At 39.8% G+C, this 24,953-nt stretch overlaps 1 protein-coding gene across 1 annotated transcript in view; it reads left to right on the top strand.

Annotated features, from left to right (window-relative positions):
* NEB (nebulin) overlaps positions 1-24,953 on the top strand; it is a 200,923-nt gene that overhangs the window by 19,078 nt on the left and 156,892 nt on the right. The window contains 22 exon segments of the mRNA XM_049097113.1: positions 3,132-3,236; positions 3,875-3,982; positions 5,605-5,721; positions 7,354-7,458; positions 7,541-7,648; positions 7,746-7,850; positions 8,249-8,347; positions 9,364-9,468; positions 10,793-10,900; positions 10,986-11,099; positions 12,306-12,407; positions 12,508-12,633; positions 12,706-12,810; positions 13,664-13,762; positions 15,281-15,385; positions 15,949-16,056; positions 16,142-16,255; positions 18,898-19,095; positions 21,759-21,866; positions 23,508-23,606; positions 24,378-24,482; positions 24,575-24,682. Coding sequence (XP_048953070.1) covers positions 3,132-3,236; positions 3,875-3,982; positions 5,605-5,721; positions 7,354-7,458; positions 7,541-7,648; positions 7,746-7,850; positions 8,249-8,347; positions 9,364-9,468; positions 10,793-10,900; positions 10,986-11,099; positions 12,306-12,407; positions 12,508-12,633; positions 12,706-12,810; positions 13,664-13,762; positions 15,281-15,385; positions 15,949-16,056; positions 16,142-16,255; positions 18,898-19,095; positions 21,759-21,866; positions 23,508-23,606; positions 24,378-24,482; positions 24,575-24,682 — 2,451 coding nt within the window.

The following is a 24,953-nucleotide window of genomic DNA, read 5'->3' as shown; positions in this document are numbered from 1 at the left end:
TCAGGGTGTCTAATCTGTGGCCCAATGAAAGCCTCTCAGCTCATTTCTGAGGAGGAGACACTATGGCCTGGGGAAGCAATTTTACTAGATCTACCGACATGTGGTTACTGTCTTGCCCACAGAAGGTGTTCTGGAGCTTGTAACTGGCCCAGTGTACTGTCCTCTGGTAAATGAACAAACACAGAACCCTAGAGAGAGTTAAATTGACTCTTGCTGCCAGGTTCCTATGAATGGACTTCAAACATGACAGACTTCGACAGAAGGGTTAGGGTGGGGTTAGAGGGAAGGTTGGGTGTTGGACTCCTGATACGGCTCCCCCGCCTCTTCGTATCACGTGAACACTAGTCCTTGCTGCAGACCTGTAGAGTGAGACCGCTTCGTTGACAGAGGAGGTCCCATGTGACACACATCTCCCTCTCCCTCTCGTTCCTCAAGCTACAGGCCTTTATTCTTTAAACTCCTCTCCTACCTGCGGATGAAGGGGAAGGCCATAACTTCTTCAACACTTAACAAACTGCAGCCTCCTTTGTAGTGAAAATCTTCCCAGACTTGGGAGTACCCCACGACAGATTGTGAGGGATCCCCTCTAAGCTGAACTCATTTAGGTTCATGAAGAGGAAAAAGTGGGCAAGGACTTTGGGTGAGAGTGCTGGGTGGTCTTATACTCTTGTTTTGCATCTTGGTTTATTTTACTTTTTGGGGGGAGAGAGAACATGAGAATGCAGGTGGGGAAGGGGCAGAGGGCAAGAGAGAGAATCTTAATCAGGCTTTACACCCAGTGCGGAGCTCAATCTCCTGACACATGAAATCATGACCTGAGCTGAATCCAAGAGTCGGATGCTTAACTGACTGAGCCACCCAGATGCTCCAGCATCTGGTTTTAATTTCTTCTAAACATCAGATATCTATTTCTTTATGTGATAATTAATTTTTAATTTTCCTTAACAAATATACATATGCGATTCTTACGATTTCTCCATAATGGCCCAACTTTTGGACCTCATTAAGAATGTCTGCTGCCTTCTTTTAAATTATATTACAAAGTTTCGGGGGTGCATCAGGCCCTCTTGTCCGTACCCCCTAATCTTGGAGGTTACTTCCTTTGATAGCAAGCAGAGGAAGGACAGTATCCCCCACCAACAATGCAGATTGGAGATCTTAACCTGGGGTACATGTACATCAAGACCCGTGAAGTGTTTATGGGCATTTTATGGTTTCCTCAGATTTCTGAAGAGGTCTATTCTCCAAAAAAGATTAGAAATACTTTTTTGGCAATTAGCAAATCAAAAAATCCCTTTTGATTGATTGAACTCAGTCTGTTTTGAATGGCTAAAGAGTTGACTTCAATTTTTAAAGTTTCAAAAAGAGAAGAGTAGGCAAATTAATTGGCCCTTTAATGTAACTATACTCTCAACAAAGATTTCCATTGAAGAGTACACACACAATTTTCTCCAGAGTTTCTTACTCTGTCATGCTAGCAATGTTCTCATCATTATTGCTACAAATATCCTAGCCTACATTTGTTTAGCACTGTAGAGTTTGCAAAGGACTCCTTGGGGGTATTGAACTTATTTAATCTTTACAACAATCCTCTGTGGAAGGTATTATTAGTGCCAGTGCTGTGGTTGAGAACTTGGAGAGGCTCAGTCATACCTTTGGTAATGATAGAGTCTAGTCTTCGGCCCAGAACTTCCAGGCTCAAGCCCAGGGCTCTAAAACTTAGTTATGAAAACCACTTGGCTATTTATTAGCATATTAAGGTCTTAAGAAGAAAGGATATAGACATTTGAGAAAGGGTTGAGCATCCTTTAGCTCAAACTCACTGGCTCTGCACATCACTCATCCTTGCTACTGGTTCTGTTAAAGGGATACCAGAAAACCACTTTCTTTTCTCTTGAAGAGTGTAGTGGGGGTGTAGGCATGCAGACACCCTGAGATTCACTGGTTGTGTCTGTTAACACATTTTCCAAGAAGAGGAAATTGCTGTAACCCGGCTCTGGCTCATATGCCCAGGTTTGGGGTTGACTAGTTTAATTTTATCCTGAGGTAGACCAAGATAGTTTGAAGCCACATATCATGGACTCCGTACAATTTAGTGTATTTGTACATGCATTTTCTAGGTCACTTTTGTGTGCTGCATTTTGTGTTAGATTCTCAGGATATGAACATAAAGAAGACCTAATTCCCCTCTTCAAAATGCTCACTGCCTGGGATTCGGGTGGGGTGGTATTTGGGAGTAAGATGGAGCAATTTTTGAATTGCTTGCAAGTTCTCACTAAAATTTCCTTAAGTCTCAACTAGAAAGTCTTATTAACTAGTCTGCAAACCAAATTTTGTGGTGGTATTGTTTCTAGATAACTAGAAGCTTTGATAAAGCTCAGAAATTTATGTCTAAGTTCATGTGGCATGGAAATCTGGGGGTGAGTGATTTCATTAGAACTCTGAAATACAAGGGCAGGATGCTTCTTACTCTTCTCCCTCCCCAAACATCAGAGAATAGCCTTAAGTTCTGAATCAACTAAGTCTCTAGATTCAACAAGAAGAGGGTCATTTATTACCTCTACCCTCTTACCCAACTTTCTTGTTGACACTATACTCGAAGGTTTGAAGACCTCTATTTATTTTAAAGACTTTATTTATTTATTCATGAGAAACAGAGAGAGAGAGGCAGAGACACAGGCAGAGGGAGAAGCAGGCTCCATGCAGGGAGCCCGACCTGGGACTCGATCCCAGGACCCCAGGATCATGCCTTGGGCCGAAGGCATTGCTAAACTGCTGAGCCACCCAGGTTGTCCTGAAGACATCTATTTAAAAACTTAAGAAGGGCCATGGTCAAGATACTTTTATATTTACATTTATTTTTATTACATTTATTTATTCATTTTTGTTTTTATTTATTTGAGAGAAAGAGAGGAAGCAGTAGGGGAGACAGCGAGCAAGAGAACGAGCGTGAGAGCTCGATCTCGATCTCCCAGGACCATGGGATCATGACCTGAGCTGAAGGCAGACACTTAACCACCTGAGCCACCAGGCGCCCCAAAAGATATTTTTAAAAGCTGGCCATTGCCACTTTTTTCTTATTTATCAATTTCTATATTTTCAGTATTTTTTCTTTTTTTTTTTTCTCCTAGCAAAAATACAAGGAAGACTATGAAAATAAAATCAAAGGCAAATGGAGTGAGACCCCCTGCTTTGAAATTGCAACCGCCAGAATGAATGCTGATAACATCAGCACAGTAAGTAGGAAAGAACGGCCACATGTTCTTAGGTTGAAAGAGTGACCCTTTCCTTTCGGACTTCTGGCCCTCAGCTGCACCTGCAATGTTACCAGAACATTGGAGTCCAGGTTCCTCTTCATGGGGACAAGACCTGTGTAGAGTTCCTGCTGAGAGAAATCTCTCCATCTTTCCTTCCTTTTGAGAAATACTATTTTAATTAAATTCCGTTATTCTTGCCTCAATTTTCATATGAACAATGTTTCCAAAGTGAATACAGGTTAAAGGGGCCCTTTTTAATGTATTATTTGCCTGGAGAACCCAACCAGTACATTTTATGAAACTGATTTCGTGTCTTCCCAGATTTTCTTCACTGTAAAAGTGCTCTCTTCCCACCCACCCCCCTCGGAAGTTCTCTAACCTGGCCTTTGAGAGCTCCTTAGAGGCTGGTTTTCAGCCTCTTGTAATTGCTCCAAATCTCTGTTGAGTTGCTAATTGTTTTGATGGTGGCACTACCATCTCTCTCTGTAACCTGACCCACGTGTAAGCCAAGAGGAGCGTGGCTGTGCGTGAGCTCTTGAAGCGGCCCCTGTCCTCCCATGTGAACCCTTGCACAGTCTGTGCTCATGACATTCCTCGGTGTGTGTAATGTCTTACAGAGGAAATACCAGGAAGACTTTGAGAATATGAAAGACCAGATCTACTTCATGCAGACCGAAACACCAGAGTACAAAGTGAATAAACAAGCTGGAGTGGCAGCGAGCAAGGTATGAAGAAATGCTCTTATTTGTCATGATGGTCTTATTGTGGGTGAATTTCTTATAAATCTTGCTTTTGTATGTAATGAAAAAAAAGGTTCTTGGGGCTCAACAAAAAAGCAATTTGGGGTTATCGTGGTACAAATTTTTGAAAAATTTTGCTATGGATGACTTTTAATAATAGTCAAATACCATCTTCAGTATTTGTTAAAAGACCTTTTGATACCTGCAATTAGAAAGTTTGTGCTCTTAGACAGAAGGACCCCTCAAGAAAGGACAACTGTCAACCTTCTCTGAATATGGACACTCCCACACAATCTATTACTGTGATTTTTCTTATTTTCCTACTAATTGGTGAAAATCTAGTCACAGACAAGATACACAAATCCATGGATATGCTCCTATACTCTGTAGACTTTGGTAAAAAGAATCCTTGACATTCTAAAGCACTAGACAGAGTATAAACTTCAAAACCAATCAGACTTGGTTGAAACCCTGGCCTTGGCCCTGCTAAGGGAGTGAAAGCAGGGAGAACACATCACCAGGAAGCCATTTCAGTATCCAGGTGCAAAATAGTGATGTTTTAGATCAAGAGGGGAGCAGGGCTGATCGATAAAATGTACTTTGAGAATAGAGCTGACCTGGTTTGCTATTGGGTTGGATGTGGGATATGAGAAGAATGTTTTTGGGTTTAAGCAACTGGAGGATGGGATTTCTCTTTATCAAGAGAGAGAAGAGTGTGGAAGGAGTGCACAATTATTTTTGGAGGGAAAATGTGGGCTCAGCTTCCAACATGTAAGATTTGAGATGCCTTTTAGACATCCAAGTGGAAGGAAATACTAAGTGGACAGTTGATTATACAAGTCTGAAGTTTCAGGGGAAATATATGGGAGGGTTGTATAAATTTGGGAGATGTCAGTATATGGAGAGTATTTAATGTCCTAAGACTGGAGACCATCAAGGGAGCAAGCATAGACAGAAAACCCTAAGGACTGAACTCTGGATATCTCCATGTGAACACATCAGCAAGACGAGGTAGGAGTAGAGTCGGGAGAGAGTGAGAAGTGAGTGAAGGAAGAAAGGAGCGATCCACTATTTAAAATGTTTCTGAATTGAATTTACCAATGTATGGTCTCTTCATGCACATGAACTGCACACATGCTCACACACAGTCAGATGAGGCATCAGAGGATAGATTTTGATGATGCTTCTGGCTTGCTTTCTTGAAAAATGTGTTGGTAGTTAGGTCCGCTGGAGGCTAAGTTAAATGAGAGTTGTGGAGCAGCAAGTGTCTGAGGACATGATACACTGCCATTACTTGCGTGTATGTCTTTTTCTCTTTGAGGGCAAGGACCAGGTGTTATTCTTTCATTGTACTTGTCCCAAGGCCAGCACTGTAATCAATACCCTATGGATGTTTTTGAGTGAATAAATGAATGGGAAGAAAAGTTATCCTGGAGATTTATGCAGTTTCTTTGCTGCTGTTATGAGTTACTATGAGTATTTTGTTTATAAAATGTCAAGCTGCCACTTTTCTAGAGAGAACATTGATTTGTAGAACTATGTCATAATATCCATAATAGAGACAAGAACAAAAGTAACCCAGTTACTTTATCATTTCACTCCTACAGGTAAAATACAAAGAAGACTATGAAAAGAATAAAGGAAAAGCAGATTATAATGTACTTCCTGCCTCAGAGAACCCACTGCTCAAGCAGCTGAAGGCGGCAGGAGATGCCCTGAGTGATGTAAGTACATTCTTGTCAGAAAGTGTTTTTTTAACCTTAGCTGCTAGAGAGATGAAATCTCTCTCTTTCTATAATGACTAAATGCATATATAATTTTGCAAATACTTTAGGATTCTAGTGTAGCAGTTTCCCTGGAACTATTTAACCACAGGAAGACAGGAATGCCTCTGAGCATGATGTGTGTTAGTTTTTTTTTTGGGGGGGGGGGGCTGTGGATTTAGCTCAATGGGCAGAGAAATCCTCCTTTGCTTATAGGCTCTAGTGCCTGTGCTTCTCCATGATCCTGACCCAGAAAGAGGCTTTGAAAGGGGCAGAGAGTGAGAGATGAAGTTGGTGTGCACCCTGCCCTTGTGTTCTTCAAGCAGGGCAAAGACAAATGTCCTGGGTTCCACAGGTTCTTCCTCACCTCTATCATTCTCTGTGCAAATCTTGGCCCTAGAAACCATCATTTGCAGAAAGCGCGACTTAAAAGATGGCTCCCCCCAAAAAACAAACAACAACAACAAAAAAAATGGTTCCCTAAGTCTTCACAGGAGTTTCTACTTGTAGAATTAAGAGTCTGACCAATCCATAAGATTTAAAATAAAAATCGGATAAGTGAGAGATGGCGTTAAGAGACTAACAGCCCAAGACCACTTTGACTATATAAATAAGAGAGAACATGTGATCAGTTAGGTTATTCCCAAAGTATTAAGCTTTCCCAATATTTGAGGATTATACATGGTTCCCCTGTGGGTTAGTTATCTTTTCTTTGTCCCTTGGATTAAGTCAGCACCATAGAAATGCGTACCTGTGATTGAGGAATGAGGCGAGTGGAGTTGGGGTGGCAGGTGAGAGCGTGAGTGGATCTGTCCAAATAGCCCTGTCGGGAAATCAATGCAAAGCATGTCTTCTGTTTCCTAAATAAAGGTCCTCTTTATCAAACATAGCAAAGCTCAGGTTCAAACCTACTTTGTTGATAAAGAGAACAATATAAATATTTAAAAACCAAAACACCATTTACAACCTCAAAACCCAACATGAGAAAGGGACAAGGCTCTCACTTTATCAGCTGTGCATTTAAAATCCAATGGTTGTTTATTGTCATCATTAGAGCTAAATTTAGGTCCTAGCTGGGGAGAAGAGTGAGTAGCTTTATCATCTGAGTTCCTGTATATACCTTAATTTTAAAATATCTGTTTGTATAAGGGGTTTTTTCCCTTGGTGGAAGGAGGAAGAGAGAGTGTGTTTCTCAACTTATAATAAACAGTTTTGAAGGTTTGTTTAAAAAAGAATTCCCTGTTGCTCAGAAGATTCCTGTCTGTTGTGGCACCATCAGTGAAAGACGAGTCTGAGTTGAGGGAGAGCGGATGTAGCAGTCCTGAAGTACACACAAATCTCCACAGCTAAGGGCTTGGTCTGAGGCAGAGTACTGGTTTCTTGACTTTTTTTGGTGAATGTTAAAAACCTAAACTTTACAGTAATTGCTAATAGAAGAAACTTTTCATTCACTACACCCCAATATTGTCAGTTTTTAAGACAGTTGACAGGGTATATCTTTTATCTTCTCTTCTTGTTTATTGTTGAGAAATACAAGTGTTACTAATCAGTGTGGGAGTGACAAGAATCTAATTGATTTTTTTTCTTCAACAGAAACTATACAAGGAAAACTATGAAAAGACCAAGGCAAAGAGCATAAATTACTGCGAAACCCCCAAATTCCAACTTGATACAGTTCTGCACAACTTCACTAGTGATGTAAGCAATTCTGTGGTTACTTCTTCTGTTAAGATCCATTATTTTCCCCCAATAAATACATGAAATATGTTTTGTCTTTCAGACCAAATACAAAGATTCCTACTTAAAGAATATTTTGGGACACTATGTGGGCAGCTTTGAGGATCCATATCATACACACTGCATGAAAGTTGCAGCTCAAAACAGTGACGTAAGTTCTAAGATGGTTGTTCAGCTTTCCAAATAACACCTCTTTAGGGCATGGATAAAATGGTTGCATCCTCATGTCTGATTTCTCTTCCTCGCAGAAAAACTACAAAGCAGAATTTGAAGAAGACCGAGGCAAAGGCTTCTTCCCCCAGACTATAACTCAAGAATATGAAACAATCAAGAAACTGGATCAATGTAAAGATGTGAGTCTGTAGAATGACCTTCGAACATCCTGCCCTCCAGAGCATCTAGCGGTCAAGAGATATTTAAGATTTTAACACTTTTCAAATATATGCAAGCAAGGAAATTATAAGAAACAAAATTTATTTTGTAGGTGATGAACTGTTTTCCCTAGCTGTCATCCATACATTTCAAGAGCTAATTCTAGTACATTTCCCCAAAGAGGAGTTATCAGAAATCTGAAGAATGAGAAAGTTTCTTGTACAGCTATGAAAGCATCTCTAAAAACACTGCAGTCTAATTAGAGAAGAGCCTTGTGTTTTATTAACTACAAGCTTCTTTTCTTTTGGGGAATGGGTTCTCCTTGCTTGGACTATAGGATTTGATTGCTAAGACTATTCCTTTTTTTTCCCCTCCACAGCACACCTACAAAGTCCATCCAGATAAAACAAAATTCACTCAAGTCACCGACTCTCCTGTGCTGGTGCAAGCCCAAGTCAATTCCAAGCAACTGAGTGATGTAAGTTCCTTTAAATAGGCAGGAAATCCAATTTTGAGGGATAACGTATCATAACTCTGTATATAAAATCCAGTGACTTGTCACATTTACCAAAAAAGGCTAAGTGAGTTTAGCAAATTTAACTTGTCTATATTTGTCATCACCTAAAATATCTCCCTATTTAGTTGCCTTGCATCTTCCGGGATGTATAGCAAGGATAGCAGAATGGTTCTCTAAGGGGGACTAATGTAGCTTATGCTGGAAGGAACATGAGGCCTTGAGTCCGGCAAATCTGGGCTAGACTCCAGCTCCGTCGTTTATAACCTGGCAGCCTAGGCACATTGTTTAACCCCGCCATGCCTCGCATTTCCCTTTTGTAATTTGCAGTTGTTTTGAGGGTAAATGAAAGGAGATCTGAGCGAAGTAAATACCCTGGCCCAGAGTAGATGTTTAATGCACGGGATGTCTCTGTCTCAAATAAGTCTCGGAAAATGGAGCTTTTGAGATAATTTTATCACATGACTTTTAAGTATGAACTTCCAAGCTTGTGCTGAACTAAGCAAAACAATAAAAGTAACCTCCATCAATTTATGGCCAGAAATAAAGTCTTCAGATAAGAGTATTAACAAACCATAATGTATGTGAGGGGACGTGTTTCTCCAGAAAGTGCGTATTGACCATGGAATGAAAGGGCTGGGAGTCTCAGAATCTCCTGATTCTGGGGGCCGGTTGTGATGTGCCTGGAGAGGGAGCATATATGGAAGAGCCACCTCCTTCCAGGATAGTCCTACCATGGTGACAGACGTGCTGTCATGCAGGTTGTCAGTCGGGCAGGGTGGACTACCCTAGCTCTGGACTTCTGTGTATTGGTCTCAACAACATTGTCAGTTGTTATTTAACAAAATGTATTTTATGTTTTATTCTGTGAAATGTACCACCCAAGATTTTTGTATTTTGGGACAATTCTTCTTTCGAGCTAAAGGTCTCCTTTTTTCTGTCTCTCCGTCTGTCTCTGTCTCTTTCACTCTCTATCTCAGCTGAACTACAAAGCAAAGCATGAAAGTGAAAAGTTCAAGTGCCACATACCCCCGGATACTCCTGCCCTCCTCCAGCACAAAGTCAATGCTTATAACCTGAGTGATGTAAGTTCCTATATACTATGCTATGGGATATCCTGACAACCTGTGCTTTTATTTCTGGGTGGCTTCACTGAATAAACACTTCAGTGTTAAAGATGGGAAGAACAGGGATCCCTGGGTGGCTCAGCAGTTCAGAGCCTGCCTTTGGCCCAGGGCGTGATCCTGGCGTCCCGGGATTGAGTCCCACATCAGGCTCCTCTGTTTCTCTCTCTTTCTCATGAATAAATAAATAAAATCTTAAAAAAAGATGGGAAGAACATTTAGCATTTGCACCATGTCCTTATGCCTCTACACATGTATCTCTCAATTTACCTTATAAATGTGTGTAGCAATGTTGTAGGTAGCTTCATACAATTAGACAGTCTTGATATGTTTTAACCAACCCCCAAAATGCCACCACTCATGTAGGTTTGACTGCAAATCATAATGTTAGATATTTTAGCCATATGTTCATTTTTGCGTTTTTTTTAAACTTTTTTAAAAAATTTTTATTTATTTATGACAGTCACACACAGAGAGAGAGAGAGGCAGAGACACAGGCAGAGGGAGAAGCAGGCTCCATGCACTGGGAGCCCGACGTGGGATTCGATCCCGGGTCTCCAGGATCGCGCCCTGGGTCAAAGGCAGGCGCCAAACCACTGTGCCACCCAGGGATCCCTCATTTTTGTTATACAATGATTAATTTTCATCCAGGACCTGTTTTTTCAGATATGATTTCATTTTATTTATTCCTCAGATGTATAATGTCCCTTATTTCACACAAATGATGCTTATTTCTACATGTAAGAGAGCTTGCACAAAAAGCATAAGGCCAGGTATCCATTGCTACCTTTCATTTTCAAAACTTAATTTTATAGAAAGGTCAAATCCCCCTTGGAAAGGGAGATCTCAATTTCTTCAACAATTCTATAAATAAGTACTTAGATTATCTAGCATCAATGAGTATTGTAATGATTCAGGAAATAACCTTTACAGAGGACTTTGAGATCAAATGAAAGTGATATCTTTAGATCATAAAAAGTAAATTAACTGTAGAATATTTGTGCCACTCTGTGAAATGCTCAGTATCAGTACTTAGATATTAGTATGGTAACTAGGATTAGGTTAATTTAATGAAAGATTCTAATGAGGAGGAGAGAATCTTGATCTTGGAAAATTAGAAGCTTCAGCTTGAAGAGAAATAACTAAAATATGCATGATTTTCTACAGTTAAAATGGTTCATTTATTTCATATTAAGACAGAGTATTGAGATACTCATTAGTCTTGACAGTGTGATAACATGCATATCACCTTTGCCAATTCCTTTGTTAAAATTTTCCTGTTCAGAATATCTATAAGCAAGACTGGGAGAAGAGCAAAGCAAAGAAGTTTGACATTAAAGTGGACGCCATCCCCCTGCTGGCAGCCAAAGCCAACAGCAGGATCGCCAGCGATGTGAGTATGGCCTGGGCACCCGGGCAGGCGGCCCCCAGTGACACTGCCTGATGGGTGGGATCTGGCATGTGTGATGTCTTCACAGGTGATGTACAAGAAAGACTATGAGAAAAGCAAAGGGAAGATGATTGGAGCCCTGAGCATTAATGATGATCCCAAGATGCTGCATTCTTTGAAGACAGCCAAAAACCAGAGTGACGTGAGTGTCTTTGTAAATCACCCTTACTTTCAGATATGGCTGCATTTACTGTTTACTATAACTTTGGATGAGATGTTAGCCTATATGAAATTTCTGATTCAGGATGACAAGTCAAACACAAAATCCCAGGGGTAAGAAATGATTAAGTTCCTTATGTTTATGACATCTCTGTACTTTGAGACAGCAGTGAAATTGTAAATGTTTCCTTAATCTCTTTAGTGCCCTCTGTTTTATTAGGGGGAAAATACACTAGCAATAGCATTTTCTTTATCATTATTTCCTAGAAATGGATTTAATATCTCAGTGTGTATAAACACATATTCATTCCATGTAATGATCTGACTTCAGGTACTTTGCAAAAATGTATACAGAAAAATAAAAGGCAAAAAGTGAGAAAACCAGGCTAAAGACCAATAAAGTAGGAAAACTAGATGAAGCATAACCTCAAGAACAAAGTATTTTAAGAATTTTATAAAACACTGATCTTGTTTCAAAGACTAAAATATTAAAAATTCTTTATAAAAATTGCTTCTCTAACTCATGGCATTAAATAAATATTCCCTATTCTGTATCATTTATAAGTATGCTTGTCTTTACTGCGTATATTTTTGGATTTCTACATGGTAAAATTAAGGAGAATGTGTAGAAATACAGGATACCTATAATAAAATGGAAAAACCATATTAGTGTGTATTACTATAAAGAAAAATATTAGAACTCAAGGAGAAAAGCCAGCTTTCAAAGGTATTGTAAATAAAATGCGTTTTCATCAAGTAATGAGCTAAAGACTTTTCTAGGACTGAGCCTAAGTATCTAAGGTCCACCTTATACCTTTTACCTAATTTTGCAGTATTTAAAAAACTCATTTTCCTTCAAACGCATTCAAGTGGATAGAATTACATTAAGACAAAATTGCAAAAAAAAAAATAGACAAAATTGCTCAAGCAGTGTTGGTATGTCATGGGATATCCTGGCTGAGCAATGTTAGGATAAATAACACAAGCGCATATACGGTTGTTAGCAGACTAGATTATCTAAGATGTGAGCCTCTACCATAGGAATACTGCCTTTTTCGCCGTATGGAAAATAAATTCTGAAAAAGTACAAAATTTTTCTTTGTGGTTAAGTATAGCAATGATGGGAATGGCTTCTACACCATGACATAGATTTTTCTTCTCTGTTAATTTTCTTCTTCCTTTGACAGAGAGATTATAGAGGGAAAGCTATGAGAAGACAAAAGCAAAGAGCAGGAACTACTGTGAGACCCCTAAATACCAACTTGACACTCTGCTGAAGAACTTCAGCGAGGTTGGAAAGGCCATGGTTGCTCCTGGGGTTTGAGGGCTTTTCTACGATGTGACAAATAACGTACCTAATTGGCATATTTGTCAATATGCTTCTCTTTCAGACTAAATACAAACATTCCTATGTACAGAACATCTTGGGCCATTACGTGGGCAGCTTCAAGGACCCATATCAAATACACTGCATGAAAGTCTCCACTCCCAACAGTGACATTAAGTTGAAGACCATTGTTCCTGTCTCTCGATGACATTCTTTGGGAGTAAGAACAGTCATGATCTATTTTCGTTCTTTCTCATTATAGAAAAATTACAAAGCTGAGTATGAAGAAGATAAAGGGAAATGCTTTTTCCCTCAGACAATCACACAAGAATATGAAGCAATCAAGAAGCTAGACCAGTGTAAAGACGTAAGTCAGCTGCCCGGACTTCTCCAAGTGGGGTTTGGGGTTCCTGTGCCATCTAGTGGTGAATTCAGCAGGAGTTAACATGCTAATGCCTAGTGGTTAGCAGATGGTAAATTTTAAATTTGGGGTGGAACTGGGGAGCACAAAAGTTATTGTGAATTATTATTATAGCTTATGTCAGGCACTGTCCTTGACGCTGAGAAAGAAAAGGGAACAAGGTGGGCTGCCTCTGGGGGAGCATGCATTTGAGAGGGAGAAATAGATAATAAACAAAAAACGTATAAAGAAGGAAGCTACTAGACAATGATAAAACAACCTATGTAGAATGATGCTATAGGATTGAAATAGGGTGATGTGGGAGAGAGACTGGATGGGCTCCATAGGCTGGGTGCTCTGGGAGGGTCTAAGGCAGGAATGTGCAGTCATGCCGAGATCAAGGGGAGACAACTGGAAGAATGGTCTAAGGAGAGAACAGCTGGGCACTTAAGGAATTGCAAGGATGAAGTAGCAGAAGCGTTCTGGAGACGGAGACAGTGGTAAGAAGTGAAATGGTAGGGGATGGGGGGGGCAGATTCTGTAGGGTAGGGCTCATCAGCCACACCACAGTTTAGGTCAAGTCGTATGGAAAGCCGTTGTAAGGCGTGAGCCAGAGGAAGATTAATCTGGTTGCTGAATTGCAGCAGGGAGACCAATTTAGAGGCAACATCAGGGGATGGAGATAGAGAAGTGACAACATGTCAACCAAGTTTTCAGAAAATAAACTCTATTTTTAACTGGAAACTATATGTAGTATGTATATAAACAAGAATATAAAGATATGTTATTATGATATTTCATCAAAGAACATCTTTTCTAGCATACGTACAAAGTTCATCCAGATAAGACCAAATTCACGGCCGTCACCGACACTCCGGTACTGTTGCAAGCCCAACTCAACACGAAACAGCTTAGCGATGTAAGTGCCTTGATCTGTGCAAGTGTGGATGACCTCGAATGCTGTGTTTATTTGAAATATAAGCATTTTCACGGGCTCATCTATCTACCCAACAATGTCATTTTTCAAGATTTAATAAGATGCAAATGAAGCTGCTAGACTGAATTGCAGCTTTGGGAAAAATGGTATTGGATGATAATAAAAATAATATTTCCTCAATAAGCCACTAATTTTTAGTGGGGAATTTGTCCATTGGGATCTGTCACACACCCAAAATAATGCATACTAAACTTCATGAATTTGGCAACAACAAAGCATGTATTTGTGTGGGTAACAAGGCAAGCATTTCCCATTCTTGAGTTTGCTAACAAAGGCTTTACAAAAAGATAAAGAGCGCAGAGACAAGAAAGACATCAGGTAGTAATAAGAAAATGAATACAGGATACCGATACAGAATTCAAACAGAATGGTGAGAGAGAGAGAGAGAGAGGGTGGTCAAGGGTGATCTAAAGCAGAACGGTCCAGCCGGGTGAAGATCGGGGAAGAGCAGCAGTGCTTCTCGGTCACACTCGTGTGGGTCACCCAGCGACCTGGTTAGAGTACAGATTCTGATTCAGTTGGTCTGGAGAGAGATGCTGACTCTCTCTCAAGCTCCTCAGCGATGCCCATGCTGCTGCTGCTAGACCACACTTTGGGCTGCACGGTGCCAGCAGCTAAGAGCGGCACAACCTTCTCAGGAAGGAAAATACATCCTGTCCTACGATAAAATGTGTTTTAGTATCACAGCTCATTTGCAGTTGGTAATGAAGTGAATGACATCGCTATACCCCAGGAGTCCTGTCAGTTCATCATGCGGCATTTCTAGCATATTAATATTTTATGCCACAAGAAGGAACAGCTAAACGCTAACATCACTGGCCCAGCTGAGCCTGGGAAGCTGACGAGGAACAGGGTGTCCTAGGCCGTGTGTTGTCACCGCCTGCTCTCACTGGCCTGGACTGGCCACGGGCGCCGTTGTTGACAACATTCAATCGTGCATTTGCCTTTAGCTCCAGAATTCAGCCTCATTGTCTCTCTATATCCCCTTCCTTCCACCTATGTCACCTTTAAAAAATTTTAAATACAGTGCTGTACTTTACATTTTCAATAATCAGAATGTATATATCTTTTTGACTGTACTAGCATTTTAATTACTTAGAAATTATTTCTATTTTTATTTCTCTGATCATAGAATTTAATAGACTTTGAGTGTTCGTGTCCTGAAGTCACAGCCTAAAAGTTTAGATCCAACAATGAGTTTCCCACACGTACATTGTGATAGCGTTTATAAAAACGACAGCCCAAACTGGATTACACCACAATCCTGAAAGAGAGAAGGAGAGTCTAGGCCTTGTAACGGACTTTGACTGCATAGACCATCGCTTTGAGGCGTGTTTCATAAAAGGGTAGAAGTAAAGTAGCCGTTCATTATATACACTCTCCCATGTGCGCTCAAGGAAATCCGGACCCTGAACTGTTTGGATATCTTCTGTTTTCCAGCTGAATTACAAAGCAAAACATGAAAGTGAGAAGTTCAAGTGCAACGTGCCAGCAGATGCTCCACAGTTTATCCAGCACAGAGTCAATGCCTATAACTTAAGTGACGTAAGTATCAAAGCTACAGAAATCCACCATTATGTGCCCGTGTGAAGGGGAAATGTTATGGGTGTTTAAAAGACCAGATTAGGAGTTATGCAATTGCAACGGTGGCAATTGTTTCCAGAGTATAAGTGGAGCTTTTAAGGCTGAACTGCTCAGAAGGCTCTTACTTTGCTCTTCTAATTCATTTTCCACATTTTATGTTACCATCAGAAACATCCTCTTAATTACCCTCAGCTCATCTCTGTAGCGTTGGCAAGCTCTTTTCTATGAATGTCACATTTCACCTTCTCTAAGTGGTTGTCTTTTTACATTGTCCTTTATACTTCAGCATGGCAGAAATTTTAGAAAGCTCATAGGATATTAAGAAAGCATATTAGCCTTATGCGGTGGGAGGGGAGAAGCTGGATGACAGGTTAATAAATAATTATACTATCAGTTGGTACATACAGTGTTTGTAGGTGAAAAAAGTCTACATATAGTAGTCTTCAGTCTGTTTCTTATTGTTACTGAATGAATCTGTGTTAGATGTTGTTCTAACAAATTTTCTGCTGAAATCTCCTGTTCAGAATATCTATAAGCATGACTGGGAGAAGAGCAAAGCAAAGAAGTTTGACATTAAGGTGGACGCCATCCCCCTGCTGGCAGCCAAAGCCAACAGCAGGATCGCCAGCGATGTGAGTATGGCCTGGGCACCCGGGCAGGCGGCCCCCAGTGACACTGCCTGATGGGTGGGATCTGGCATGTGTGATGTCTTCACAGGTGATGTACAAGAAAGACTATGAGAAAAGCAAAGGGAAGATGATTGGAGCCCTGAGCATTAATGATGATCCCAAGATGCTGCATTCTTTGAAGACAGCCAAAAACCAGAGTGACGTGAGTGTCTTTGTAGATCTATCTTGCTTTCAAGATGACATCCCTCTTAATATGCCCAAGGGGGGTAGCACGTAGAAGGATACCATGTCCACGGGCTCTGTCATGTTCACAACAAACTGCTGGGAATGAACTTTAGAAGTAGAATGATTTCCTAGATTCTCGTACCTTTGAGGAGAAAAATTTCTGATTTATACTTGATGTCCATTTCACTTTGAAAACCGTTTTTTTTTAATTTAATAGAATATTGATTTTAATTCTCAAAACTTCTTGAAAACATCACTAGATGGTTTCATATTCAGATTAAAAAATAACCTTTAAAATGATGATTTTAAAACTGTCTTTATATTGGAAGAAAATCATGAGTCAAAGATAAAAATCTCATTGTTAATTATTGTTCTTTATTGACTTCAGTAATTAGTACCGGCATAGGTTCAAGAAAAATACTCCATTGATTATAGGCTCCTTTGAACATATGATAAAAGACTTGATCATTCGTCTAGAAAATTGAACTTTTTCTTCCTGTCTTTTGTCTGAATTTCAGAGAATATAAGCTCCCTATGGCTTGTCTATGGGCCAAGTCTCCTCTTTTGGTTGAAGTTCTTACTATAGAGGGGAAAAAATCTATTGCAAATTGCACTATATGCTGTGTTTAAAAAATGTTTAGAGAATTCCTTAAGAGTGTTCAACATAGCTTGCAAATATTATTTTTTCATAATTAGAAGGATGCTTGTATCCTTTACTTTCATTTCAAACATGTGTTCATATAATCTATATGTATCTTCATTAATTCATTTTGCATGTGCTATGTAGCCATATGGCAGTTTAAAACATCCCGTGGTCAGTAGTTTTCTCTAGTAACTTCACACTGATTTATGTCCGTATATAGTGATCACATACATCATATTATGTTTTTTACCAGCTCCTTATCCTTTCTCAGTTCAGAAGGTTATATCTGTCTGTTGACAGTACATGCATCTTTATCCTATCACAGTACCCATTACAACACTAAGCATGTAGTATTTTCAGTAAATATTTGTTAATTGATATTGGTAACCAAAAGAGCTAGTCAAGGATGAATCATTTTCACATACATCCAAGCTAAGTGCTAAGCTACAGATACAGAACATGCATAGCTTTTAAAGAGAATCTTTTAAGCCATTTGGACCTTTGACAACATTTTGTATGTGCAGATATGCGTGAACTGGTATGAACATGAACAAAAGAATCAAACGGTTTAGTCAAAAACACTTCCACACAGCAATGCTGTAGCAGCATTATCAGTTTATTTGCTTATTTATTAAAGGATTATTTATTTTAGAGAAGGAAGGAGAGAGCATGAGCGGGAGGGGCAGAGGAAGAGGGAGAGAAAAACTCAAGCAGATTCCACACTCAGCATGGAGCCCAATGTGGGGCTCAATCCCACAACCCCAAAATCCTGACCTGAGCTGAAACTATGAGTCAGACTCTCAACCAGCTTGTACCACTTAGGCACCCCATCAGCTTATTTCTATTAAGGACAAACTGTATTTTTTCAATGTTCTTACATATGATCAGAAAGTTTCCATATTTTATTTTCATAAACCAGAGGCTAGATTTTACAATTAAGTGATGTTTATTCAGTGAGAGTGATTGCCCACAAAATATTTGGGAGGAAGATCACATTCCCTAAGAAAGCTAAAAGATCAGATTGTTTGCAACAGGAATTTCTACAGAAGATTTATATACTTGCTAGCTTGAGTCACCATCTTTAATGCTTATGTGATTATGGGGAGATAGAATGGTTTAGAATTTTCCTACGGGCACTGAGGTAGAATTTTTCTCTCTGTTAAGGTAATTGGTTGAGTGGACATGATGAAGCTGGGACCTTGACCTAATTAGCACCCTGTCTAACATTCCAGAAAACCAGCCAGTGAAAGTGCTTTCTGAGGCCCAGTCAAGACATTTGGTTTATGAGAACACTGTAATAAGTGCCAAGGTTACTTTAATGGCTCAGTTTTACAAACTTTTCTCCTTTGAGGTCTTATTACTGCTGCAATCTGAAGCTTCTTTTAAACTGTTACTGAAATTAAACTTGGTATGAAAAAACCAAGGGGATTCTCAGTGGAGCTTATCTACTGTCAAGAGTAGAATAGTCAGGTTGAAAAAATCAGTAACCCCATAAACATGATGTTAAAAAAGCTAAGTAGTCAAGTGGACAGCTTTATTCATGAAGTAGTCATTTTATAAAATCAGAAGCATGAAATGATTGTCCTATAATTTTCATCTATTAAAAAAATACTTCTTTATTGGAAAACAAAAAGATTAGATTACTTTGGTAAAAATAATGCTTGTTAATTGTCTTGAAAAAACCCTGTGTTAAAATAAAATACCTTGCTGAAGTAGAAGCTGTGGCCCCCTCCTGTTGTCTGACAGTTGCTCTTTGATCTAAAAGGAGATTTGATAACATATGTCCACGTCTGACTTTTTTGAAGGGAAAGGGTTCAATAATGTGTAACATATGAACAAATTTTAGGAAAAAAATAACTACTCGGATGTTTGAATGTGTTTCTCTAACTCCTGTCTGTTGTTTATGAGAGATTTCTGTGCTTGTCCGGAAACCCATTGAGGATTTATGGTAATAAATGGAAAATTCCTATTCACAGCGTGAATATCGAAAAGATTATGAGAAGTCAAAGACTATTTACACGGCACCTCTTGATATGCTCCAAGTCACTCAAGCTAAGAAATCTCAGGAAATTGCCAGTGATGTGGACTATAAGCACATCTTACACAATTACAGCTACCCACCTGACAGCATCAACGTGGATCTCGCCAAGAAGGCTTATGCACTGCAGAGTGATGTGAGTAATCAGATTTTATCTATTCCCTTTTTCTAAGGTGGAAACGGAAATAATCAAGTGGAATGGTGTTTTTGACCATTCTCAGAGGTGTTGGCATTGTCTTCTGTATGTAGCATGTATGTAATGGGAAAATGACCCTTGTGGCTTGATGAGAGTATGCCCTTCAGAGTTAGACCTAGATCTAGCATGAACTCATCCCTATATCCCTTCGGGAAAGCTATCAACCTTGCTGAGCCTAGAGTGCTCCTTGTAAAATCGAAATAAAGTAAAAGAATTATTTTGAGAATATAAATGCATGCAAAATATTTAGCTTAGTGACAGGCCCTAGTGCATTCTCAGTAAACATTCACTGTTACCTCATTCATTGTTATCAATAATTTTTTACCTACATAGCTATCTTGCCTGAAAATAAAATATCTTCTATCATTTATAACATCAATTTTCATAATCACGGAAGGTATTTCCTGCAGATGAAAACTCATCTAGGCAAATTGATTTGAGCTACACAATTGAACACTTCATTCTAACAATCTTATTTTTTTAATGTAGCAAAATACACATAACATAAAACTAGCCACCTTTATCATTTTTTAAGTGTGCCATTCAGTAGCAGCTAATTATATTCACATTGTTGTGCACTCAGTCTTCAAAGCCTTTTCATCTTATAAAACTGAAACTCTATAGCAGTTACCTCCCTGTTTTCCCCTCTCCCTAGCTCCTGGCAACCACCCTTCTACTTGAGCTGGGCTGCTCTGTAGATCATGTATATGTAGAGTCATTCAGTATTTATCTTCTTGTTACTGGCCTATTTCACTTAATGAAATGTCCTCAAAGTTCATTCATGTTGTAGCATGTATCAGAATTTCCTTCCTTCTTGAGGTTGAATAATATCGCATTTATGTGCATACCACATTTTGTTTGTCCCTTTATCCATCAGTGAACATTTGTGTTTCTTCCATCTTTTTGGCTATTCTGAATAATGCTTCTACAAACGTAGGTGACAAATACTCCTTTGAGAGCCTGCTCTCAATTCTTCTGGGTATACACTCAGAAATGGGTTTGCTAGATCACATGGTAATTCTATTTTTGATTTTTTGAGGACCCACTCTACTCTTTTCTACAGCACCTGAACGATTTTAAATTACCATCACTAACAATCCTATTTCATGCATTGTTACTTATTTTTAAAATTTTGCTGTTTCTTTCTCCCAAGTAGACGGTAAGCCTTTCAAAGGCAGAAACCAAATAGTTTCTTGATTTTTCATTCTAATTAAAAGGCCCACACTAAAGAACAATGGTTTGAATTTTCTATCTAGAATATAAGTTTTAGGTACCACATATAGCCAGACAATAAGAGTAGCCTATTATTTTATTATTTTATTCTCTTAGAGAGTGAGAGTAGGGGTGTGTATGGAGGGCTGGGGAAGAGGGAGAGGGAGAGGGAGAGAGAACCCAAGCAGGCTGCACACCCAGCACAGAGCCTGACATGGGGCTTGATTCCACAACAGTGAGATCATGACCTGAACCAAAATCAAGAGTTGAACGTTGAAGCAACTGAGCCACCCAAGCACCCCAAGACTGGCCTATTACTTTAATGGCATCAAGTGTGTCCCCAAAATAGGAAAAATTCCAAATAGTAAGAGCCTTGTACAAGCAAATTGATTGTAACTATTTTATTTTTTAAATACTTTATTTATCTATTTATTTAAGCAGACAGTGAGCAGCAAGGAGGGGCAGAGGGAGGTAGAGAAGCAGACTCCCTGCTGAGCAGGAAGCCCGACGTGGGGCGAAGCCCGACATGGGGCTCAATCCCAGGACCTGGGGATCACAACCTGAACCAAAGGCAGACGCTTAACCAGCTGAGCCACCCTGGTGCCCCTAGCATAACTATTTTAAAGTGCATTGTTAACTGATATGGGGACACTCAAAGTTAACCATTACACATGAAGGGCAACATGTGCAAACCTATAGTACGAATAACCATTATCAAGTCTTCTCAGAAGGTGAGCAAAATTACCTACCTTCAATGTGGCCACCAGTCCTAATTTGACCAAAGAAACATAATACTTAGAGTTCCAGGGAGCAAACACCTCACCTTTGATTATCTAAATATAACAATTTTTTTTATTTTTATGAAGTTTTTATTTATTTTTATGAAGTATAGCTTTAAATGTAGTATTTGTTCATATTGGAATTAGAGTTCCACATACCTCCTTTCAGTTGGAAATAAGGATGAGATGGACTACTTGCCAGCTAGAAGAACACTGATGACCTAAGGGCTGTTAAAATCTCCCACCAAGGAAATACTTAACATAACTCAATATGGGGCATCTGGGAGGCTCAGTCAATTAAGCATCCGATTCTTGATTTTGGCTCAGGTTATGATCTCTCTGGGTCTGAGATCGAGCTCTGTGTTGGGCTCTGTGCTCAACGTGGAATCTGCTTGCGTTTCTTTCTCTCTTCCTTTGCCCCTCCCCCCACTGATGCTTGTGCACGCACTCTCTCAAATAAGTAAAATCTTAAAAAAAAAAAAACAAAACTTAAGATATGGAGTAAGGAAGCTGGTCAGAAATCTTAACACTGTTTTGGGTGAAACGTTAATGATTTCATGAATAAGGATGATGCTGAACAAAAAACCTGTAACCTTTCTCTTGGTGTTTTAGGTTGAATACAAGGCTGACTACAACAGCTGGATGAAAGGATGTGGCTGGGTGCCTTTTGGATCCTTAGAAATGGAAAAGGCAAAGAGAGCTTCAGACATCCTAAATGAGGTAAAGCCATCCCACGTGCCACAGAGAGGGTTGGGATTGTGCTGTGTTAAAGCCTGCAGAACCATGGAAGCGCCTTCTTTTCCCTCTTCATTCTCTCATGATTGTTACTGAGAAAAAAAGCACTTACCACATGCATGAATTATCCAGATAGATAAGCTTTACATCACCAAAACCCTTTATATTAACCATTCATGATTAAATTATTTTTAAACAACTGTATCAAGGCATAATTTGCATGCCACAAAATTCACCCATTTTTAATAAGTTCATGTAGTTTTATGGTCATCACTATAACTGAATTTTAAAATGCTGCTAGTATGCCAAAGTTTCCTTGAAAACTCCCCCTCCCATCTGCAATGCCTGGCAACCAGAGATCTTGCTTTTTGTCCCTATAGTTGTACTTTCCTAGAAATCTCTTTTGTAGGAGACTTCCTTCATTTAGCACCATGCTTTAGAGGCTCATCTATATATCTGCACATATCTACAATTCATTCCTTATTATTATTGAGTAGTATTCCTTTGCATAGCTATATTTTTGGCTGTCCAGTGGTACACATGTAGATTCATAATTGCCAGTTTTGGCAATTATGAATAATGCATAGAATGAATACTACAGAAATTTTCCTTTAACTATTATACCGTGTGTCTTATTCTTGATCATTTTGAAGTACCAGATAAGTTGTTATTCAGTCTAAGAAAAAAGCAGCGATGATCTTTCACTCTAAATGGCCAGGTGATCTGACCCTTCCCTCCGACAGAGGCACATTCCCATGGCTGTCAGGTGAACACATCAGGGAGGTTAGCCTACATAAAGGAGGGACGGAGGTACTGAGTGAAGGTTCTTGTTTCTGTTGTTCTGGGATTTTGCTTGCTTTTGGCGAACAACATTTTATCTCCTCAGAGATTTTCCATAAAAGTTCCTCTGAGTTGGTGGTTTTCAGAAGTCTGAAGCTGAGTGATGCTACTTCATACACAGAAGTGGCATGTAGAAGATGCAGGAGGGAAGAAGACTGGGAGACTAGATGGAGGAAAACATAGGAATGTAGCTAGAAGGTCCCGTCGGAACCCCTTCCACCCACCATCTTCTCTCCTGTAGCTAGCTCCTCAGCACTTTAGTGATAAGCTGTGGACTAGTCACACGGAGGCTCAGAGCAGAAGTTCTCCCTTTCTTATAGGAACCCCTAGCCATTGCCTAATTCCCCAGGTCCTCCCCCCTCAACCAGAGAGCTGCTTTACCTCTGTTCCACTGACAGGAATCTGAGAGCCTGTTAGTGTCATACACAAGACACTCCAAATTTCCTTGCATGCTTTTCTGATGCTTTAGAAAACTTTGTGGTGTTTCTGGGTTCTGTTTAGCTGAGTACCCTCTTTCATTTCATAAGCAACAAGTAGTCTGGTTCCTGAAAGTTATATTGATTGATCTGTAATGCCCCAGACCATCCAATATTAAGCCAATTTTTGGAACCTTGTTTCTTGTATTGTATTCATCTTTCCCCCAAGCCAACCAAGAAGCTAGTATCGTAACATTTTAAAATCAGGAAAAAAACCCTTGTTCCTCCAAAATAAACCTCAAGGATTTTTATATATTAGCCTTCAGTGAAAGTAATATTGTTGTTTATCTTGTTTTAATTCACCAAACAGAAAAAATACCGCCAACATCCAGACACTCTCAAGTTTACTTCGATTGAAGATGCTCCGATTATAGTACAGTCCAAAATCAACCAGGCCCAGAGAAGTGATGTGAGTGCTAATTCTATCTGTATTTTAATAAATGTTAACGGAAACAAATACGTTTGGTTCTAAACCTGCTGACCACCTGTGGTTATTCTGCAATCCAAAGAGACTCAGTTCCATGAGCAATTCTGTAACTCTCCCAGCTTTTCATTAATAAGACACACCTAAGTCACCTCTCCAGAGTGTTACGTGTGCTATGCTGATCGTCCTTCCAGCCATTTAACATTGAAGATCAGGGGCTTCTCTTGATGACAAGAAACACTATAAGCCTATTTCTAGGAAAGACCAGGAAAATGAAGGTATGCAGCACACCTTCTGGAGGAGCTACGTTGTAAGTCAGAGCTAAGACGATAATCATGTAGAGTAAAAACCACCCCAGAGTCCCATCAGTCACCCACCAAGCGGAAGATAGATGGCTTGTGTATCCCACCCAGTTAGCCTTTTCTGTGCTCAGGGAAGTATCTGCAGGTTAACATTTTCATCAGGCCCTCTCCCGGGGCTAACCTTTCTGAGTGCCCCTATCGAAGCTCAGAGGTGCCTAGCACATACCTAGGGACCTTGGCCAAGGCTGAACGGGCACTAGGATGGGACCCTGTGCATTGCATGTGAGACCTTGAAGGCCCACAGATCTGTGCAGGTGAATGTGGGGATGACCCAGAGAACGTCATTCATATAAAGCACCTCTGTGTAATGTGATCTGTTCTGAAATTATTTTCCTGTGTCGATAAACCCTTTTCCCTTCTTTGTTTTGCTCATGCATTTCTTTTCATCTTTCAGGTTGCATACAAAGCCAAAGGAGAAGAAATTCTTCACAAGTACAACCTGCCAGCCGACCTGCCCCAGTTCATCCAGGCTAAAGTTAATGCCTACAATATCAGTGAGGTATGCACGTGAGCTCAGCTGCTGGCTGCGTGTGAAGGCCTTTCTAAATGTGGCCTCAGTTATATGCAAAGGACTTTTTTTTTTTTTTTCAGAATATGTACAAAACAGACTTGAAAGATTTGAGCAAGAAGGGCTATGACCTGAGAACGGACGCGATTCCCATCAGAGCCGCCAAAGCTGCCCGGCAGGCAGCGAGTGATGTAAGTGCCGTTGATGGTCCCCAGTGTGTAACTAGGAAGTATGGGTGGGGTGGACTCGCTATCCAGAAGTCGCCGTGTCTTCTGTCCCCAGCGGGAAGTGAGTCCTGTTGAAAACTATTTAGAAAAGAAAGTTCCCTAAACAGGTCTGAATTTTCCTGGCAGTAAGGATTTGTAGAACCTTTACTAACCCGTTCTAATGAAACACTCTAAGTTAAAGGTCTCCTCCGTATTTCTGTACAAATTCACGTTATTCTCCTCATGGAAATAAACA

The sequence above is a fragment of the Canis lupus genome, chromosome 19 (assembly GCF_003254725.2).
Source record: "Canis lupus dingo isolate Sandy chromosome 19, ASM325472v2, whole genome shotgun sequence".
In the NCBI taxonomy this organism is placed as follows: domain Eukaryota; kingdom Metazoa; phylum Chordata; class Mammalia; order Carnivora; family Canidae; genus Canis; species Canis lupus.
This window is presented reverse-complemented; position numbering and strand designations above follow the sequence as displayed.